Source organism: Sorex fumeus, unplaced genomic scaffold (assembly GCF_029834395.1).
Source record: "Sorex fumeus unplaced genomic scaffold, SorFum_2.1 ptg000044l, whole genome shotgun sequence".
Classification (NCBI taxonomy): Eukaryota; Metazoa; Chordata; class Mammalia; order Eulipotyphla; family Soricidae; genus Sorex; species Sorex fumeus.
The window spans coordinates 9,982,430-10,003,773 of record NW_026606101.1 but is presented as its reverse complement, the minus strand read 5'-3'; the positions used below and the strand labels follow the sequence as shown (position 1 = coordinate 10,003,773).

The following is a 21,344-nucleotide window of genomic DNA, read 5'->3' as shown; positions in this document are numbered from 1 at the left end:
GGGCAGGGTGCTTGCCTTGCATGCAGCCGACCCATGTTCGATTCCTGGCACCCCCATGTGGTCCCCTGAACACTGCCAGGAGTAATTCCTGAATAACCCATGCACACACCACCAGGTATGGCACCCCCCTCAAAAAATAGAAAAAGAAAATCATAAATGTTCCCATCCCAAAGCCTATACTCTTTTGTTGACATCAAAATAACAATAAATTGAAGCCAGACTTGCCTTGCACATGGCCTACCTGGGTTAAATCTCCAGCACATCATATGGCCCCCTGAGAATTGCCAGGAGTGATCTCTGAGCACAGAACTAGGAGTAAGTTCTGAGCACAGTTGGATATGGCCCTTAAACAAAATAAAACAAAACCAAAGGGAAAAAAAACCCAATAAGTTGTTCACAGTTATTTGGTTCAAGCAGAACAACATTTAAATCATTTTTGTGATTCCTTCCAGAAAAAGTATTTACATACTGGGACTGGAGAAATAGTACAACAGGTAAGGCTCTGCCTTATGTATGTCCAATGTGGTTCCATTCCTAGCACCGCAGATGGTTGCCTGAGCTCTGCCAGGAGTGATCGCTGAGCACAAAGCCAGGAGTCAACCCCAGGCATTGCCTGGTGTGGCCCCAAATCCCACCCCTCAAAATGTGCATGTATATTAGCATATGTAATACATACATGTATATTAGCATGTGCAAAATACATACTTTTTTTTTTTGCTTTTGGGGGGTCACACCCAGCAATGCTAACAGGTTACTGCTGACTCTACACTCAGGAGTTACTCCTGGTGGTGCTTGGGGACCATATGGGATGCCAGGGATTGAACCCAGGTCGACTGCATGCAAAGCCAACACCCTACCCGCTGTGCTATCGCTCCGACCCCAATATACATACTTCTTTAGCTATTTATACCTTCTATACAAGAGAAAAAGTCTCTTGTACAACTTAACCTTTCATTGTTGGTGTTTTAGGGGCCACACGCAGCCCAGGTTTTAGGGCTACATCTCTGTCGTGTCTGACAGTGAGGGCTCACTCCCTATGGTGCCTCGGGGTCCCTGTGTCAGGGATCAAACCTAGGCCGTTTGTGCAAAGCATGTGCTGCAGCCATTTGTGCTACCTTAATTTTTTTTCTCTTGGGGGAAGGGTCCCACACCAGCTGTGCTCAGGATCCTCTCCTGACTTTCTGCTCAGGAGTCGTTTCAGCAGAGGATCCGGCGGTGCAGGGGTCAAACCTTGACCTCCTGCATTCAAAGCATCTGTTCGGGCCTCTGAGCTCTCTCTGGTCCTTAACCTCCTTTTTAATTTTTTAAAATATTTTGATCTTAATACGTATCTTGGAGGGCCAAAGAGATAGTACGGGGGTTAAGGCACTTAACCTTCATCCCGCTGACCCCAGTTCCAATTCCCAGGATCATGGCACCACATATGGTCCCCAGGTACTGCTAAGGGTCCTGAGTACAGAGCCAGAAATAGCCATTGAATATTGGTTTGGCCCAACTCCCTCAAACTCCCTAAATATCTTTGAGCTTACTCTCAGTTGTCATATATAAACACTCCCACCCTTTACTCTTGGAAGCCCCTCATAACAGTGACTCTTTCTGGGATTTGCAGTCCCTCCCTGAACCTGAGTTGGTTTGGTAACAAGGTGCTGGGATGAGCTTCCTGATTCCTTCATTGTGTATAGCCAAAGGGTAAAATTCCCAGCACGGGAATGATTAGGTCCAAAGATAATGGTTAATGAAATTTGGGTCGAACTGGTCAAGTGGTCTGAGGTTCTTTCTCCTTTGTCAGATAAGTTGACTGAATTGAACTGGAGGGGCTGTGAGACACCCCTCCCGCACCCATAATTCAGTCTGTAGGTGAACCCCCCAGGCATGTTCACTCCCAGCCTCTCATGTGAATGGGGGTACCAGGGGCTTGGCTGGCAGATGCTACAGGTGTGCTCTCTCTCCTCCCCACCCCCACCCCCCATTGGCTTCTCCTTGGTCATCAGGTGGACGGGGCTGCCCCCGGGGGGAAGGAGTTCTTAACCACCACTCCCTCCATCACCACGGAGACCATCTCCACCACCATGGTAAGTCGGACCCGGGACACTTTCCACTGCCTCTGGCCCCTCAGGGCAGCCGGATGACACGCTCACCCCAACAGCTGCCTCGGGAAGGTCCCCCGACACACACCCATCACACAGTGTCCGGCAGAGGGCAGCTGGCAGCCTCTGCAATTGCGGTCGCCCCAGACCCAGGGCTTCCCTGCAAGTGTGACCCATGGGATCCCTGAGTCTCGGTTCTCTGGCCCGTCTCTGCCGTGCCAGGGTAGAGGGAGGATGGAGCTTGGTTGGCAGCACCAGAGGACTGGACCTGGCAGCCCTGTCCTGGGTCCTGGTGGCTGGTCTGAAGTCTTGGGCCACTTCCTTGCTTTGGCCAGTAGATGGCACTCCATGGACATTAATGGACACTTCAGGATGGGGGCCTGGCCACCTCCCTCCCACAGGGCCCTATTGCCCTCGAGGCATGAAGGAAGGCCCCTGCCTCAGGTTCCTCATCTGGAAAGTGGGGGTCTTCTCCAGCCTGCCGGGTTGGTCAGTCTGTCGAGTCCTGTCTCACTGGGCCCCAGGGAAGCAGGTACAGTGCCAAGGTCATGTGGTGCCCGCTGGGTGCCGCGCTGAGAAGTGTTTCGGGTTCACAGAACCCAGGGGACAGGCACTCTTGTTTCTTCACCCTTTACAGATGAGGAAACAGGAGTTCAGAGAGTAGCAGTGACTTACTCATGATCACACAGCCTTTGAGTGGTGGAGTCAGGGCAAAGATAGGTTGGTGTCAGCCTTGGGGTAAGGGCCAGAGCGGGACTGGAGGGGCATCAGCACTCAGGCTGGACGGACCTTGTATGCCTGAGTTCTTTTCAAATGCCCTCTCTGGCCAACACTCCGCATTCATGTAGACTGCCCGCAGGTAGGTTTTGAGTGAACAGAATTTGAAAGGAATAAACCCAAACCAGAGTCCCCTTCTCCCCGGTCACCCTGACCATTCAGTCTCTCCCCCCACTCCCCATCCCTTTACCACTTGACACAGGGCAGCTTCTGGGGCTGAATTTGAATTCCTGCTGCGGTGACATTGGTCATTCACCCATCTTTCCATCCATCCATTCATTTGTTCCAAAAAACATTAGTCTCTGCCATGGCCTGATCCAGGGGTCTGGAGCCAAGAAAACCCCTGCCCGCTGGACGGTTTCATGCAGAGTATCGGGGGTGTACAGGCTGAGATGCCCTCCGCCCCATCTCTTGGTGCTGGGCCCTCAGTGGTGAGCCCTGCCTGGCCTTCCTCTCCTGGCTGGTTCCCGCAGGGTCAAGGTGGGTGTCAGGCCCAACTCGGGGCTTGTGCCAGGGGGAGTCCGTGCCTGGTGCAGTCAGTGCTGTGTTGTCAGCTCCTGCCTCTGTGGACCCGCAGAGCCTGGAGGAGACGGGGGCTTTGCCCAGCCGGTGGACTGACTCGAGCTACAGCCATGGTCTGAGGCAGTGGAGATGGGGGGGTAGAGGGCTGGGTGTGGCCCAGGTGAAGACAGAGGCCGTGGAGGAACAGAGCAGGGGAGAGGCAAGCGGGGAAGAGATGGGCTGGCCAGAGAGAAGATGGGGCCACACTGCAGGGCCCCAATGTCCGGGGCCGGGTCCCAGCTCCAACCCAGAGACCAGAAAGTAGCTTCACTCTGAGGCGAGAATAAGGGCATCACCCAGGTATGCCAGTGTCTTAGAGAGATGATGCCAGCACCCCCCCCCACCAAGTTTCCTCCTTGGTCTTCCCTCCTCCCTCCCCCAAATACTGATCGGACCCCTCCACCTGGGAGCCCTATGTGGCCGGGAGTGGCCACAGGGCCCCCTGAGCACTTGCTTGAGAGTCCCAGAAATAAGAATGAAGTCTGAGGGTTTAAGACAGACCTGGGCTGCAGATGAGGGGGCGCAGGGGGTGGGGAGTCGCCTTGGGGGAGGTGGCAGTGAAGAGGAAAGCCTGAAGCCCCCCTATCTTCCTTACTGTTGTTTGGGGGTCACACCCCTGCTCAGGGCTGACTCCCGACTCTGTACTCAGGAATCACTTCTGGCAGGGCCCTGGAGACCAGATGACAGGGATGACGGGGCTCGAACCTGGGTCGGTTGTGTGCAAAGCCAGAGTCCTGACCGCTCTGCTATGGCTGCAGCCCCCAGCAAGTGCCTCAGGAGAAGAGGATCTGTAGGGCTGGGTGCGGGACCCAGTGCTGGCCAGGGCGGGAGAGACTTGGCTGACCGCCGGGAGGCAGGGGCAAGCACTGCCTGGTGGCCCCTTTCGCCTGCTGGCTGCAGCAGGCCAGCAGAGGTGAGGCCTGGTCCCGCCCCGCAGGGGCTTTCAGGCAGAAGGACCCAGCGTGACTCCAGGACACTGCTAGGACCCCGTGGGGCAGCAGCCGGGGACAGCGCAGGGGTCGGCTGAGGGCTTCTGCTCCTCAGTTGTTCCAGGCCGGGCAGTGGCCCTGAGCTGGTCCCCCACGCCATGGCCCAGCCCCGTGAGCAGTTGCAGAGGGAGCTCCAGGCCCCGAATGAGGGAGACGAGACCTCGGAGGGTGCAGGAGAGGGGAGGAGAGACAGGCAGCCGGGTCCTGCCATTGTGGGGCCAATTCTCAGGCTCTTGCAGCCTGCACACGAGGCAGGGCCAGAAGCCCCACTCAGAGCAGCATCCAGGAGCAGGTCACGGACGTGGAGCACGCCACCTGCTCCATCTCTAACTTGCCGGGATGCTCAGGCTGAAGGCAGCGCGGCCCCAGGGAGCCGCAGAGCTGCTGTGTTTTCAGCAGCAGCCTGTATGCCTTCACTTACCCTCAGTTTGCAGTTTACCAGGCCTGTTCCCCCACCCCCACCCCCTCACCGCCCCCAGTGAACTCAGGGTACCTCTGTGGTAGTGGCAATGGCTCCCCACCCCCTTAAAAGAAAAAAAAACACTGCTTTCTTTGCTGGGTCACAGCCAGCAGTGCTTGGGTTCCTCTCAGCTCTGTCCAGGATCCCTCCTGGCGGGGCCTAGGGACCTTATACAGTGCGACAGATGGAACCCGGGCCGGCCTCCTTCAGGGCAAATGCCGTCATTCTTGCGCTGTCTCGCAGTCCTCTTAACGACTTTCTTAGGGGACTGGAGTGATAGCATAGCGGGTAGGGCATTTGCCTTGCAATCAGCCAACCCGGGTTCGATTCCCAGCATCCCATATGGTCCCCTGAGCACTGCCAGGAATAATTCCTGAGTGCAGAGCCAGGAGTAACCCCTATGCATCACTAGGTGTGATCCAAAAAAGAAAAAAGAAAAAGACTGTCTTAGAGCAGAATCAGGTTTACAGGCAAGCGATGGCACACAGCTCTCCCATGGTCCCCCAACTCTGTATACCCTTCCATAGCCTCCCAGCACACACACACACACACACACACACACACACACACACACATACACACACACATGCATACACGTACACACACACACTGGGCCAGGGAGACATTTGTAACCACAAGGACACACCTTTGCAGGAAGTAACTCTGCCCCAGACCCAGGGGTCACTAGGCCTCTGGAGAGGCCTCACACCTTCCCCCAGCTCCCCCCTCCACCCTGCCCAGCTAGGCTGTGGGCAAGTAAGCGAGTAAGCAAGTGTGTCGTGTGGGAGCATGGAAGCGAGCAGTGTGCCAGGATGGATGGGAGAGACAACGGAATGGGGCCTCCAGCTCTCTGCACGACCTGGCGGCCCAGAGAGATGTGTGGCCCCAGGCCGCAGCCCCCCAAACCCCCCGGGGTCCCCCACCTGAGACCTGGCCTTCTGAGCACTATTGTTTCCCCAGGAGAACAGTCTCAAGTCCGGGAAGGGGGCAGCGGCCACGATCCCAGGCCCACCGACGGTGGCCACGGAAATCCGTTCTCTTTCTCCGGTAAGTGGGCAGGGCCAGCTCAGGCTAGGGGACGCCACGCTGAGACGTGGTCTTGGGTCCAATGGGACCCACAGCGATGCAGCTGACGGCCCAGACGGCTGCCCCCTCGGTGCCGTGGGCTTGCAGGTGCCCACCAGGGTCTTGCCTCGGCTTCACCCACCCCCCTGCATGCACACAGCAGGGCACCGGCTGTGGGGGTTTCATGCCGTGTCCCTGCCCTCCTCCGCCTTTGCTTCCCCCCCTCCCCCCAGGGGCAGGGAGAGAGGAGGCTCTGGGGCTTACGGCTTGCTCGGACTCTGGAGCCAGCCCCCCCGAGAGGGGCTGCTCCCCACTCTCCTGGTGGAGGACCCCGGGCTACGGCATGTCTGCTCTGGATCCCCCCAAGTCATGCCACGAGGGCTCTGTGCCCTGCACAGCCCCTGCACAGTGGGTCTAGCTTGCAGAAGGTTCCAGAATTCTTGAGTCTCAGACTCAAGTCTCAGATGCTCTCGTTGGGAGCATCTTGGCTTCCTGGGAGCCCCTCCCTGCCCCGCCCCCACCTGCCTCCCTCCACCTAGAGCACCCCCCCCCCACTCCTCACCTGACCCCTGGGCGGGGGGTGGTTATGTTCTGCAGATCATCGGGAAAGATGTCCTCACCAGCACCTACGGCGCCACCGCGGAAACCCTGTCCACCTCCACCACCACCCATGTCACCAAAGTGAGTAGCCACTGCAGGGCGCCCTCCGCTCTGGCCTGGCTGCAGCGCCCGGGAAGCTCAGGCCTTTGCTTCGAGAACCCCTGGGAGCGCCCCGTTCCTGGGAGCTGCATTCAGTGCTGTGCCCTGCACCCTCCGGCTCCAGCGTGCCCAGGGCCAGACTGGCGAGGGTCTTGAGGAAGGGTCTCTGGGAAGACGGGGGTGGGACAGGGCCCGGGAGGCCTGTCCAGGGAGAAGAGGGTTGCAGGGCTCTGAAGATGAGCTGAAGCCGCTTTTGCTCACTTACTGGGGTGCAGATGCTAGTTACCGTGGGTCCCTCGCGGCCTCTGTGCTGCTGCTGGCCGCATTCCTGGGTGCTCAGGGGACAGAAACATACAGGATGAGGACAGCCTGGGCATGGCGGGTACATCAGGGGACTGGTGTGATGAGAAGAGCTGGTCGGAGTGGGGGGACCCCGGGAGTACCACGAAGGATGAGGCTAGGCCCAGGGTTGTAAGAAGTGGGGAGCTGCAGGGAGGCGGGGCCTGGGCAGAGGGCAGGGGTGGAGGCTCTGTGCAAGGAGTGGGAAGACAGACAGAGAGGTCACGCAGGGGACGGGCTTGCCGTCAGGTCCACACCCGGGGCTTCTGAGGTTGGGTTTCTGCTGAGTCTGGCCCTTTCCACACTTGAGAGCCCCCAGCCCTCCGGCCCCTCTGTGGTACTCAGAACCTCGCCTTGCCTCCCCGACCTCCGCCCCCACAAGTGTCCCCCTCTTCTCCAAAGCCTCGGCGAGCACAGCCAACCTCACCGAAGGGTTTATGGGAAGATTTTTCCCACACTCGCCCACCCTGCGGACAGCCCAGAAAATTTCTCCCCAAGTGCTTCTGGGGGACTGCGCAGTAGAGCACATGCCCCGTGTGAGTGAGTGTGTGTGAGGCAGCCCCCAAAGCAAACCAGAGAAGCCATCCCAAGCCCGACTCCCCAAGCCCTGCTCCCCACCGGGCCAAGCACGCCTGTCCTCTCCAAGTCCTCTCCGTGTCCCCTCCATGTTCCCTCCTCCCGAGCAAGGGCCCAGCCCGGCCCCGCAGCAGTGGGTGGGCTTGGGAGTCTCTGGGAGGAAATTCGCTCTCCGGGTCTGGTTTGAGGTCATGGAAGGCAGAACGCCGTCACCATCCCCATTTCATTCATGCGTTCATCCAACACCTCTGCTTCGAGCACCCCGAGCTCTGGGCAGGGGAAGGCTGGGTTGTGCGCGGGGGTTCAGGGCTCCGGCCCGGTGGGCGAGGCCAGCCGACACACAAGGTGGGTGTGAGGCACAGCCTCAGGGCCTGAACTGGGACAGTCACACATGAGCTGCTCAGGACCAGAAAGCAGGGGGTGGCTCACCGGGGGGGGGGGGGGGGGGGCGGGGGTCTGGACTCAAAGGCCCAGAGAGGCTGTTGGGGAATGGGCAGAGAGGGGGCCACCAGGGCAGATGCAGAGAAGGGGGCTGCCACTGGGGACCATCTGACACCGCCTCCCCCTCCCCCTGCAGACTGTGAAAGGGGGGTTTTCGGAGACGAGGATTGAGAAGAGAATCATCATTACTGGGGATGAAGATGTGGATCAAGACCAGGTATGGGGGTGCCGGGGCCCTAGCACAGCGGGGAGGGCCTTTTGCCTTGCACGCGGCTGACCTGGGATCAATTCCCAGCATCCCATATGGTCCCCCAAGCACTGCCAGGAAGTAATTCCTGAGTGCAGAACCAGGAGTGACTCCTGAGTAACTGGGTGTGACCCAAAAAGAAAAAGAAAAGCTGGGAACAAGTTACTAAGTTACTCCCAGGGCACTGGGGTCCCCTGGGATGGCAGCTCTAGAGGGCAAATGTGTCACTTTCCTGCCAACCCTGTCCAAGCAAGTGGTTCGTGGGGGAGGGAAACGGGACCCGAAGGAGCCAAGAGACCTGAGCTCTTGCTTCTCCCTGTAGCTGTTGGACCTTTCTCCTCCTCGGGCCTCAGTTTCCCCAACTCTGCTCTCAGGGGCCTGCTGGTGTCCAGTGTCTGTGATGCCTCATTTCGCCGTTCTTTCCCACCAGGCCCTGGCTTTGGCCATCAAGGAGGCCAAACTTCAGCATCCGGACATGCTGGTCACCAAAGCCGTCGTGTACAGAGAAACAGAGCCCTCCCCGGAGGAGCGGGACAGGAAGCCGCAGGTAAGCCTGGTCCTCCCCAGGTGCCCCCCAACCCTCAAGCCCATACAGCAGCTCAGCCAGTCCCTCCGATGTCCACCCCCCACCCTGCCCCACCCCTCCCCACCGCAAATTCAGTTCACAGCTCTCGCTCCCCCACAAACACGAACTCAGCAGGGAGGGAATGGAGTCTGGTTTATCAGCTTCTGGGGGCCTCAGGCTCCAGATCCTCCCCCAAAGGAATTCAGAAGCAGTTAATTTGGGGCTGGAGATATTATCCAGGGGCGACCTAGGTTCGAGCCTCAGCACTGCTGGTCCTCCGAGCACCATCAGGAGTGATTCCTGAGCACAGAGCCAGGAATAAGCCCTGAGCATCGCCAGCTGTGCCCCGCCTCCCAAGAAAAAAGTAAAAGGAAGAAAAGGGGAGAGAGGACTGACGGGGCACTGCGTGGGACAGATGGAGGCACACGGGACCTCGCAGGCTGTGGTCAGTGAGCAGGAAGGTGGGAAAGCTTGGTTTGAAGCCTCGCTCCTGTCCCAGAGTCTGTCCCAGCGTGGCCAAGGGAAGGGTCTGTGACACAGGTCCTTGATGGCTACAGCCTCTTCACTTCTCCAGCATCTTGGTAGTACAGCACATGTGCTGTCTCACACACACTCACTCACAGGGGACTACCATCATTTCCAGTCTGCTCCCATCCCTCAGCATATGTGGGATGAGGTGGCACAGCCCACCTGGGGCCTTCCCTGGTGGGATTCCAGCCTAGGGGAGGTTCTCCCGGGCCTCTCCAACAAACCCCTATAGAGTCTGCGTCCCGCAAAATAAGAGTCTGTGTGTACCCATATCCAGGACGTTCCCAGCCAGGCAAGACTGGTTGGTAGGGCTGGAGCCACAGTACAACTGAGAGGGGGCAGTCCTGGCACAAGGCCGGCCCAGGTTCCATCCCTAGTATCTCACAGGGTGCCGACAGAGCTGATCTTTTGCAGAGTCAGGAGTAAGCTCTGAGCACTGCCAGGTGTGGCCCAAAAACAACAAAGAAACAAAGACTTATGTATCACTGTATCACTGTCTTCCTGTTGTTCACGATTGCCTCGAGCAGGCCCCAGTAACGTCTCCCATCCTAGCCCTGAGATTTTAAAAAGTGCCACATTCGAGGCTCTTTCAGGGTCAGGAGAATGAGAACCATCATTGTTACTGGTTTTTGGCATATTGAATACGCCACGGGGAGTTTACCAGACTCTGCCGTGTGGGCAGGTTACTTTTGATAGCCTGCCAGGTTCTCCAGAGTAAGAACTAGATGATAAGATGTCATATGTACAGTGGCAAAAGTCAGAATGGGATCACTTGGGGGTTCGTGGTGTGGACAGGCTGGTCACAGGGGACCTTCTGCCCCTGAGAAATATCAGTGTTTTGAACTGTGTGGTTCCTTGGGATGATGCTTTGAACAAAACTGGTTCAAGGGCTGGAGTGATAGCACAGCTGGGAAGGTGTTTGCCTTGCATGTGGCTGACCCGGGTTCAATTCCCAGCATCCCATATGGTCCCCCGAGCACCGCCAGGAGTAATTCCTGAGTGCATGAGCCAGGAGTAACCCCCCTGTGCTTGGCTGGATGTGACCCAAAAAGCAAAAATAAATAAATAAATAAATAAATAAAAATTAAAAACCCAAACTGGTTCAAGCACTATACTTAGGTTTTATGTGGAGACATGTTTTACCTTATTTTCTACAATCACGGTCATGGTCACGGTCCTCCCGTTGTTCATCGATTTGCTTGAGCGGGCCCAGTAACGTCTCCATTGTGATACTTGTTGTTATTGTGTTTGGCATATCGAATACATCACGGGTAGCTTGCCAGGCTCTGCCGTGCGGGCGAGATACTCTCGGTAGCTTGCCAGAGGAATTGAACTTGGGTCGGCCATGTTGGCCGCGTGTAAGGCAAACACCCTACCGCCGTGCTATTGCTCCAGCCCTTTTTTCATTTTCTACAATATGAAAAAAAAAAGTATTTTGAAGACTCCCCCCACACACACAAACACATAAAGGATCAGGTTTCCTTTTTGGCCTCTTCCCTAGTGAAACCCACGTTCACTAGGAAAATAGAAGCATGTCTCTGTCTTCTTTTGATTCCCACTCTCTTCATATCACAAGAAAAGACACTGACATTAGTTTTGCTGCCACTTTGGAAGGCTGCTAAACCCCACTTTAGCCCAGAGGTTTCTGGTAGAACTTTCTCTGCAGAGCCGGAATTGTCCTCGGGCAGGAATTGTCCTCAGAGTCAGGAAGTATTGGAGCCACTCGCTGCGGCAGGCTGCCGAGTGCTTTGAATGCTCATGTCAGGCTGCTCCAGAATGAGAGGTGTTTTCAAGGCAGAGCATGTGTAGGACTTTTTTTTTTTTGACGGTTTTAAATGTGAAAAGGAAGGGCCGGAGGGATAGGACAGCAGAGGCAGGGCACTTGCCTTGCACGCAGCCTACCCAGGTTCACTTCCCAGCACTGCCTTTGTGGGGTCCCCTGAGCCTACCAGGAGTGATCCCTGAGCACAAAGCCAGGAGTTAAGCCCCTGAGCACCACTGGGTATGGCCCCCAAATAAACAAAAAAGATGAGAGGCCTGAGAGATAGTACAGTGAGTAAGGCGCTTGCCTTACACATGACTGACCTGAGTTCAATCCCCAGCATCCCATAGGATCCCCGAGCACTACCAAGAGTGAGACCTGAGCACAGAGCCAGGAGTCAACCCTGAGCACTGCCAGGTATGACCAGGTATAAACAAAACGAGATGAAAAAGGAATATACAATAGCTTGATAACTTACACTGATTATTATGGTGAAATGATAACATTTGGATATGTTGGATTAAGTAAAAACCATAGTAAGGTAAAGGTAAAGGCCCTTCCGTTGATCGTCGATTTGCTCGAGCGGGCCCAGTAACGTCTCCATTGGAGACTTTGTTGTTACTGTGTCTGGCATATCGAATACTCTCGGTAGCTTGCCGGGCTCTCCGAGAGGGGCGGAGGAATCGAACTCGGGTCGGCAATGTTGGCCGCTTGTAAGGCGAACACCCTACCGCTGTGCTATCGCTCCAGCCCAAAAACCATAGTACAAAATTATTTTTTTATGGTTTCATAAACTCACATTTTGGGATTTTTAACTTTGAAATATAGGGTTTCTAATATTTTCTTTCTTTTTGGGGGGCACACACCTGCCAGTGCTCAGGGGTTACTCCTGGCTCTGTGCTCCATGATCACTCCTGCAGTGCACCAAATGAGGTGTTGGGTATTGAACTCAGCAGGCCTCATTCAAGGCAGACACCCTACCCACTGTACTGTTGTTATGGCCTCAGTTTCTAATTTTTGGTAGAGAATTTTATTTTTTAGTTAAGTGTAGTTAAGTAATTATTTTTTTCCATTTCCCTTGCAAGCTTTATATAAACACTGGTTTACGAAGTTGTTCATGATGATTTGTTACAGGCATTCGATATTCTAACACCAATCCCACCACCATTATACTTTCCTTCCACCATTCTCTCCTGTTTTCCCAACCATCCCTTAAGCCTGCTCCCATAGCAGGCCCTCAATTATTTAATATTGCTTGTTATCAATAATTTGCTGAAAGAATGATCAAACATGTTTTCTTAGAAGAAAGTTAGTGAAGATTGTTAGATCTCACCTTGAAGCCATTATTTTTTGTATAAGAGATTACTAAGATGTTACAGGATGTTACAGGTTAAGCCTTTTGTTGCTATATCTTGTTCATCGGGATTGGTTGCCATCTACATTATGTCCCATCCCATTTGGTGTGCTACTACTGGCTTATCAGTGCTGTAGAGTTTGACATGTTCCTCCAGGAAGTCCAGAATTTTTAATGGGGTGATACAGCTAGAGTTAAATTTTTAACTGGGTGGTGGCTTTGGGGGTTGTGTGTGACTGCCAGGGCTTTCGGAAGTACAGGGAGATGGGAAGAGGTCGCCCATCTCAACACCATGAAAGCCTGGAGATTTCAGTCACAAAACCCACATATCTGAGTTTTTTCAGCAGATTAATTTCTGAATGAAGCTTATCCCAAGCAGTGGGGTCTGTCCAGGAGCATGGCGGCAATTATTGAGTGTGGGAGCTTTCAGCTGCTGGGGCTCTGTTTGAGCGGGCGCTGGGCTCACCCACACCTCTCCAGGGTGCCCAGACAACTCAGCCATGAGCAGGGGCATCGGGGAGAGTCTTCTGCAACTTGTTGATCTCTTTTGAGATTTATTTATGGGTCTCTGGATCATGGGTCTCAGTAAATGTAGAGAATTTTAGACAATCAAAACGACCTGGAAACTTGAGAAAGCTGCCTTAGAAACTCTTTGTTTGGAAAATCAGTTGTGCCTCCAATGTTTGCCGGAGCCCAGGGTGTGCGCTCTGACTGTTCCTGTGGGAGGTGCCCTTCTCAGTGTGGAAGCTGGACCCCGGCAAGACCTGCCGCCCCGCTCCATCATTCAGTTACTCGTGCTTTTGATCTCCCAGATCTCAGAGCAGCAGAGGAGAGATCCTGGCCAGCTGGTGGCCAGGGAGCATGGGTCACTCCGGCCGGAGAACTGTTGCCACCAGTGTGAGGCAGAAGCCTGGTGCAGACCTGGGCATCAGGAAGTTCGCGGGCACGTGGTCAGCATTAGGAGAATGATGGAAGGGGCACTGTGCTGTGAGCCAGGGGCCCGGCTCCTGTGCCAGCCTTCCCACTCCCCTCTCCCTGGTGGGCATTTGGTTCCCTCATGTCAAAATGAAGAGATTGGCAAAGCCCCCCACCGCTCTGCTCTCCCGGCATCCCCGTCTCGCGTTGTTCTCACACACGCATTTCCCTTCTCCTCCGCCGCCGCCTCCTCCTCACTCCCAGTGCCTCTTTCCCCGCTGCTGCCAGCTCACATCCCCTGCCGTGGCATCCTTCCCTTCCGCCCGCCTCACTGCTCCCTTGGCTGGCTCCTTCCTTCCTCCCCATCCTTGCTCCCTCTGCTCTTGGCTCTCTCTTCGCGTGCTGCTGCCCCACGCGCTCCGCCCATTCGCCGCCACTCTCTGCGGGTCCCTCTGTAAAGGTCATCGTGTCCGCGTGGCCCTGGATAGACAGAGACCGGCCTTGGCCACCCACGTGCTTTCCCAGTGTCTCCACCAAGAAGGAAAAACCACAGACTCTAGTTTGTTTTGCTTTTGTTTGGGGTCCACGCCGGGTGGCCCTGCCTGGGGGTGGGAAGTTGCTCCCTGCAGTGCTGGGGATTGAACCCAGGTCTCCTGCACACAGAGCCTGGGCTCTGGTCCTCTGAACCATCTCCCTGCCTCAGCTGACTCCCCGTGTAGCCAGATGCACTGACTGCATCTGTGGGGGATGCAGTGTGTTGTTCTCATACACACATTTCAACAACAACAACAACAACAACAACAATGTCTGTGGGGGAGGGAAACTCCTGTTTCTTTTGGGCTGCGAGTGATCAAACCCAGGCCCTCCCGTATATAAGGCATGCTTGCTTCCTTTCACTAAGCCATACCCCTGACTCCAGAAAGCTCTATCTGGTTTGGTTTGGTTTGGTTTTTCCATTTTGGAGGTCATATGTGGTAGGGATGAGGGGGGCTACTCGAGGGTCCTTGCTTAGGAGACCCCACAGTGCTGGAATTTAGACTCCACCTCCAGCCCTTCGAGCTATGTCCCCCAACCCACACTGAAATTCGTTTGTTTGTTTGTTTGTTTCCAATAGTCCTTAACAGGGTCTGGGTAAATAGCTCAGGGGTCAGGGCCGTGGGTCTTGCCCTGGTTGAGGACATGGGTTCAGTCCCTGCTACCCAGCGAAGCACCACAGAATAGCCTCAGAGGTACCCAGATATCGTCAGGTGTGGCCCAGTAGATCTTTCCCACCCCCACGTATAAAATCATAAACTACTTTAGTTTATAACTAAAATGAAAAACACTGGGGGTGGGGGTGGTTAGGCCACACCCGGCAGATGCTTGGGGGATTACTCCCGGCTCAGGGATCACTCCTGGCGGTGCTTGGTGGAGGGGACCATATGGGATGCCGGGGATCCAACCCATATCAGCCAAGTGCAAGTCCAGCACCTCGCCTGCTGGACTTTCACTCCAGCCACAAAATGAAAAACATTTCAATGAATTCTTTCAAAAGGCTGGTCTAACGGACGGGCAGATGCCACTGTGTTCCCATCTAAACAGTGCTGTAGTCCCTGGACCCACATTTGAAACTCTGCCTGTGATTCATTGCATGGTTTCCAAAGAGTTCTATACCTCTCTCAGGGCCACGTTTTCCATCAGCTGAACGAGTGACCCTCATCACAGAAATGGTCACTCCCGGCATGGTCTGAGAGCTGGGTGGGAGGGTCACCTCTGGTCCATCCTGCAAGTCAGGAAAGGGAGATTCTGCAGACCTCGGGCAACTCCCTGACTTCAGGGGAAGGGGGCAGGAGCTATAGGCACACCTTGTCTCTGAGACCCAGGTGTCCCCCTGCACTCAGAACTTCCTCACCCTGTGGACACTGGGCTGCGGCTCGGAGCACGGCCACTGGTCCTGACTTGTCTTATCTTCCTCCCTCCCCCACTCCAGGAGTCCTGACCTCGGTGACGGGGATGCTGGCATTTCTGGTCCAACTCCAGCCAGAGAACCATTCAGAAGGGGCCTTTGCTCTGGACTCTCCGAATCAACACCGCCGTCCCAGCTGCGACGCGCCGTCCCCGAGGAGAGACTGGGAAGGGGAAAGCATATATATAGAGATATATAGAGATATAGATATATATACAGGAAACACCGCGTCCTCCCACTGCTGCTGGGGCTGACCAAGCTGTCGGCCAACGGCAATAACCAACCTCCGAACCACCCACATTTCCTCTGCAGACAGATCGAAGGATGGAGGGGGAGGGAGAGGGGATTTTTCAGGGAAACAAAACAAAACAAAATGAGAACAACGAGGACTCCCCCAGCTCCCCCGGTTGATGCCCAAGACCAGCCAAGGGCAGACATCCGCCGGGCCCCCTCCCCCCGACCCCGGTTCTGCACGTCGTTCTGTTTAGTAGACGGGCACCCTCATTTCCTTCCCCAGTGTCTGTCGTCCCCTCCCACATGCCAAGGGAAGCACCCTGGCAGCGAAGCCGCAGGAGCAGCACACGCACCGTCAACCGTCTTCCGAGAGAGAACGAAAACCCCTACTTGGAGAGGAGGAGGAGGAGGAAGAGGAGGAGGAAGAGGAACACTGGATTGTTATTTTTTTGGGTCTTGACACTGGGCTGCCAAACCTACCTTCCTTTCTTCTGCCTCCCTTCCCCTTCGACTCCCGCTGGTCTTATCGTCCTGTTCTGTCTCGGCTCCTTCCTCCCCCCCCGCCCGCCACCCACTCTGTGTCCAGGCTTGAAGAGGGCCACGGGCAGTCCGGTTCCGTCCAGAAAACCCAAGAGGAAAGCCGAGCAGAGGACAGCCCGAGGAAGGGACGTCGCCACTGGGTGCTGCCGGTGGTTCTCTTGACGAAGGTGCAGCTTGTCGGAGATGTGTATGGGACGTGCTTTTCAGTTATGTATTTCGCATAGAACAGGAGAAAACTATTCCAATAAACAGTGCTGGTAAGTATGAAGCCGCCGTTCTAAAGTGATGATGCTCTCACTGTGCTCGAGGTCCCCACGAGGCTCCCTTGACCTCAGCGGAAAGGCCGGGCCACCGAGAATGGGGAGCCCAGCTGTTCCCGCTCCCCGGCGGGGCCGCGGTTCCGTGTAGTGATACCATGTGTGGTGTTCGTGATTGGTGGATTGGTGGGAAGGGACGGGGAGGGGGAGTCCCGGAGTGCAGAGACAGGAGCCTGGCAAGAAGGAAGCAACACAGATCTGACCCCTAGTGGCTTCTCTCCGCCCCCCCCCCCCCCCACCCCACCGGCAGGAGCTACCAGTGCCTGGTCTGTGCTCACACTTGGGGTTCGGTGATGGGGCCCTGTGCATGGGCCCCCTGGCCTTGTGCCCTGCCTCCCCTTTTCTTGGCCACATATCTTGCCTATCCCTGACAGCCCCATGACAGCAAGCTCGCTGTGCAGTGACGCCCACCCCCCCCCCCCCCGCCTCCAAGCACACCCTGCTCCCCCAGAGGATGGGGGCCTCCACCTGGCCGGCTGGCCGGGCACTTCCCGCCCAGCCTTTCCCTTGGCCCTATCTTCATTGGCAATTTTCTCTTTTCTGGGCCCAAGCAGCCAGGGCAGAGGCCAGATCCCAGGGCAGGCTTCTGCTCAGCCCCAATTGTCTAAGGCCTCGCCAGCCCCTTCACAGGCAGAGGATAGAGGTGGGGGTGGCCCCGAGTCCCAGCACTGAGTCGGCCTCTGCAGACCTACCCCCCACTTCCGGCTGCATCCGTGCCTGTGCCCCCAGGCACCCTCAGAGGAAGAGCCCAGAGGACTCTCCCACCCCACCCCCACCCAAGGCCAGTGAAGCAGGGGCTCCCAGGGCCCCTCAAGCTTGCTGCCAGCAGGAATGCCTCCCTGAGGAGGGTCTCCCACCTGTGCTGGGGGTTCTCAGGCCCACCCCATGCCCCAGCTTTGCTTCGAAAGCCGTCGATAGGTCTATCCCGCAGCTACTCACTGACTAGCTCCAGCTGCTGTCTCGGGCTGAAGGGGGGAGGGAAGGGGAGGCCCCGGGCAGCCCCCTGGAGCCAGCCTTACATTTCCAGCCCTTCCAAGAGCATTGCCAACGCCCCCCCAACGTCCTGGACATTGCCTCTGAAGGCTCAGAGGGCTGTCACCCCCAAAGACACGTCTCTGGTGCTGACTCAAGGCGGGACAAGTCACAGAAAAAGAATGTGTGACAGTGAGCAGACAGGGGCAGGGCACGGGCACGAGCGGAGTCTCACCCTTCCAGACAGCATCGCCGCAGCCTGAATGCCCACACACTTAGCGCCCGGGAAGAAAACGCGGGGCCTCTCCATGCCTCCAGACATTAGGGCAAGGGCTGGAGTGGCCTCCTCTCCGGGCCCCCTGGGGTTTGGCCCGGGCACCCCTGTCTTGGTGGGAGCCGGTCATCCAGGGCACCCTGGACACACCTCAGTGAGCCGCGAGGCTGCGGGGTTGACGCGAGCAGCTGAGCTGGGCCCACCGGGGTGTGTGGAGGCCTCTGTCCCACATGCGGGCAGGAGGGGGCATTGCCGAGCGAAATCTAGGGCGCTGCTTCCCCGCACCCCCTCTTCATGGAGAATAGAGACGTCTGTCTTGTCTGTCTTCAACCTACTTCTCCTTTTATCCCTTTGGCATTTCACCCTCTCTGTGCCACCCAGGAGACCATGGAGCAGAGTGGGAAGGTCCTGGAGGGCGGTCAGGAGGAGGTCCGGGGGTCATCTTGGCTCAGTGCCCAACTCGCCACGTGGCGACACACCTCCTCCTCCCCCCGCCCCCTTCAGGGCCCATCTCCCCCACTGGCCCATGAGGAGAAACCAGACGCCCTCCAGGACCTCTGTCCACTCTGCCATCCTCCAGACCTTCATTTTCTCTTGTTTTGCTTTCTCGGATCTTTTCCATCTGAGGGTACAGGAAGTGCCATGATCGGTTTCCGTTTTCGAGCCCTGCAAGCACATTCCAAGACTGGCCTGAAATTGCATGAGCAACATCACTTTAAATACTTTTATTTCCCCCACCCCCCAAAAGCACTTTACCACCCAACTGCGATGCCGTCCTGTTCCTTTTGACTCACCCCCCTCTCTCGTCCCCGCGCTTCCCCCACCTCAGTGCTCTGTGCTGTATGCGTGTGCTCTCTGTTCTTGTACACTCAATTAAAGTGAAATAAATGTGTTTGATGCTGAACCACTCACTGCCTCGGCCTCTGCCTCTGACCTGGGCTGACTAGGACACAGGACTCGGCGGCAGCATGGAGAGATCCCAACCTAGAGCACATTCTGGTTGACAAATGTTTGCAACACCCAGGGTGCACTGAGGGTTGGGCTGGGCTCGGTGCATGCAGCCGCCAGTGACACAGGGGCCTGCTCTCCAGGAGCTCCTTAGGAAACAGCACAGCATGAGAGACCATTCCAGAGCAACGCACACCAGCAAGGGACTGCACGGGAGGAGGGGATGCGGGGATTCCAGACAACACTTTAAGAAAAGCAAAAGGTAGCCAGGGGCTGGGGAGGTGGAAAAGGCTGGAGCACAGAATTGTCTGTAGGAACCCTAGGCTCAGTCCCTGGCACTTCAGGATCCCTTAGGCACCACCAGGAACAAGCAACTCCCCTGCACTGCAATACACACACACACACACACACACACACACACACACACACACACACACAGTGACCAGTTATGGCCTCCTTGAGCTGAATAAAGAGAAAGATCCAGTTAGGTGAGGAACTTTGGTGAGAACTTTTTTTTTGGTTTGTTTTTGGTTCTGTTTTATGGCCACATCCAATGATGTTCAGGGGTTATTCCTGGTGTGGCACTCTGGAATTACTCGGCGGTGCTCAGGGGATCATATGGGATGCCGGGGATCATACCCAGATCAGCAGCATGCAAGGCAAATGTCGTATCCGCTGTACGATCGCTCCAGCTCCTTGGTGAGAACTTCCTAGGTAGAAGGAACAGGAAGCATGCAGGTCCCAGGAAACAGAAGGGCTCAGGGTGAGGAGGAAGAGTATGATTCCCACATCTTGAAAGAGGGCACCTTCATCCAGGTTTTGCCCAAAGCCACCCTCCACAGGAGGGTGCATAATGTACACAGAAACCCTAACTCCAGCTGCCACCCAGCCCCACACTCCCCAGAAATGCTATTTGTCCTGTTATCCACTTATTTTTTTCTTCAAATTAACTTTTAAAAGCCATTTTTAAAAAAGAGGATACTATACAGTTTCCACAAATGGAAAATTAGTGCTACTTGCCAATGTAAAGAGGTCTTCATAAAAATAAATGCAAACAGTAACATTTAGAAACAACACTTCATGTAAATAAAACCTAATCTTGGCCCTTGGATTGCCTGAGTTGCACGCACCACGCTTTTTATTCCACCAAATAACTTACCAGACACTGTGTCTTTATTGTCCAGAGTTTAACAAAAACCACGGCCAACTGGTGTGTTTTTCCCTGTCTTTTCATCAGAGCTGAAGTTATTATCCATTTTAAATACTTTTTTAAAATCTATATCCTGGGAATTACCCTGTAGTTTCAAATGTAAATATGATCTCTTCTACAAGAAGACGTTCATTAGATGATACAGATACCATCCAGTGAAAATTAATTCTTCAGCATTCTCTAGACTCTGGTCCTTTACATCTGCAATTGCTTCCATGAGTAGTATGAATCCCTCCCTGAATTTCCCCTGTAGGTTCCCTCGGCTTGTGTCACCCTAGGGTTTTGGAATGGGATTGGATTTGTCGAAGTTGGGTCCCCACACACTGGATCTGCAGCTTGGTCTCCTATTCCTGCAGGGTCAGCCTCTGCTTGGGACTAAACTGAGGCTGATTCGTCGGGAGCGGCGCTCTTCAACCTTTGACACCAGCGAACTGGCACCTATCCCGTTTGGGCTTCCTATTTTCTGAGAGACTCCAGGGCCCAGAACACTGGGAACAGAAATGCTAGGCAGTAACAGGAGAACTGATCCACACAACGGAGTTCGGGAGGGGGGTGGGCAGGACTGAAAGGGAGGGGCATTTGGGGTCACTGGGGAAAGGGAAAAGGGTACACTGGTGATGGGTGTGGTGTTGGAATTATGTGATGGGGAACCATCATTAACACTGTTGTAAAGTACAGAGCCTCAATAAATAAAAAAATTTGAAAAGAAACTCTAGGTAGTGGCTTGGAAATTAATTCATTGTTATTATCTTTTTAATTTGTAAATGGGGGAGTCCATACCTAGGGCTTACTCCTGGCTCTCTGCTTAGGAATCACTCCTGGCAGGATTCAGGAGACCATACACAGTACCATAGACTGAATCCTGGTTGGCCTTGTGCAAAGCAAGTGCCTTAATGTCTGTCCTAGCTCTCTGACTTGATCCCCAGCGTCCCATACGGTCCCCCAAGCCCCTTCAGGGGTAATTCCTGAGAGCAGAGCCAGAAGTAACCTCTGAACATTGCTGGGTGTGACCCCAAACAAAACATACACAAAAAGAAGATGGGAACCCAAATGGAACAGGGGCTTGAGACCAGCCCAGGGAACTCATCACCCAAGACTGGGAATGGAGAATGGGGAGGAGCTGAGATTTCCACCCCAGAAATGGGAGCAACAGGCCAGGCTGAGGTGGACATGCATGGCTGTGACTGACAAGAGGCCAGCTCGGGTTCATGTGGCAGCAATCCGTTACACAGAACCATGACCGCAGGCCCATCTGGACCGCAATCCACGGAGAGATGAATTTGACCAAGCGTAACCAGCTGTCACTGAGAAGGAGTGACAGGTAAAGGGAGGCACCTCTGGACAAGAACAGCCGGACAGTCTTCACTGCATCCCTTGCTCCATCACTCTGTGTAACCTCTTTGAGTCTCAAGTGTATCTCCTGTGAGTTGGAAATATGAATTCCCAACTATTCCCTACCATTTCTAATCCATACACTAATGACTAAGCTTAGCGTATGGACTAGAAATAGTAGATAATTTTGCACTTACTTACTCAGCC

The 21,344-nt window shown here is 55.1% G+C and overlaps 1 protein-coding gene across 12 annotated transcripts in view; it reads left to right on the top strand.

Annotated features, from left to right (window-relative positions):
* Positions 1-16,144, top strand: part of EPB41L1 (erythrocyte membrane protein band 4.1 like 1) — a 115,971-nt gene extending 99,827 nt beyond the window's left edge. For 4 of the 12 annotated variants that reach the window (XM_056122010.1, XM_056122009.1, XM_056122011.1 and 1 more), the window contains 7 exons: positions 453-494; positions 1,992-2,072; positions 5,835-5,921; positions 6,537-6,620; positions 8,131-8,211; positions 8,672-8,788; positions 15,335-16,144. In XM_056122010.1, coding sequence (XP_055977985.1) covers positions 453-494; positions 1,992-2,072; positions 5,835-5,921; positions 6,537-6,620; positions 8,131-8,211; positions 8,672-8,788; positions 15,335-15,343 — 501 coding nt within the window. In that variant the 3' untranslated portion in view covers positions 15,344-16,144. The remainder of the gene's footprint in view (positions 1-452; positions 495-1,991; positions 2,073-5,834; positions 5,922-6,536; positions 6,621-8,130; positions 8,212-8,671; positions 8,789-15,334) is intronic. The other 8 variants (XM_056122020.1, XM_056122013.1, XM_056122012.1 and 5 more) reach the window with 7 other exon arrangements.
* The last annotated feature ends 5,200 nt before the right edge of the window (positions 16,145-21,344 follow it).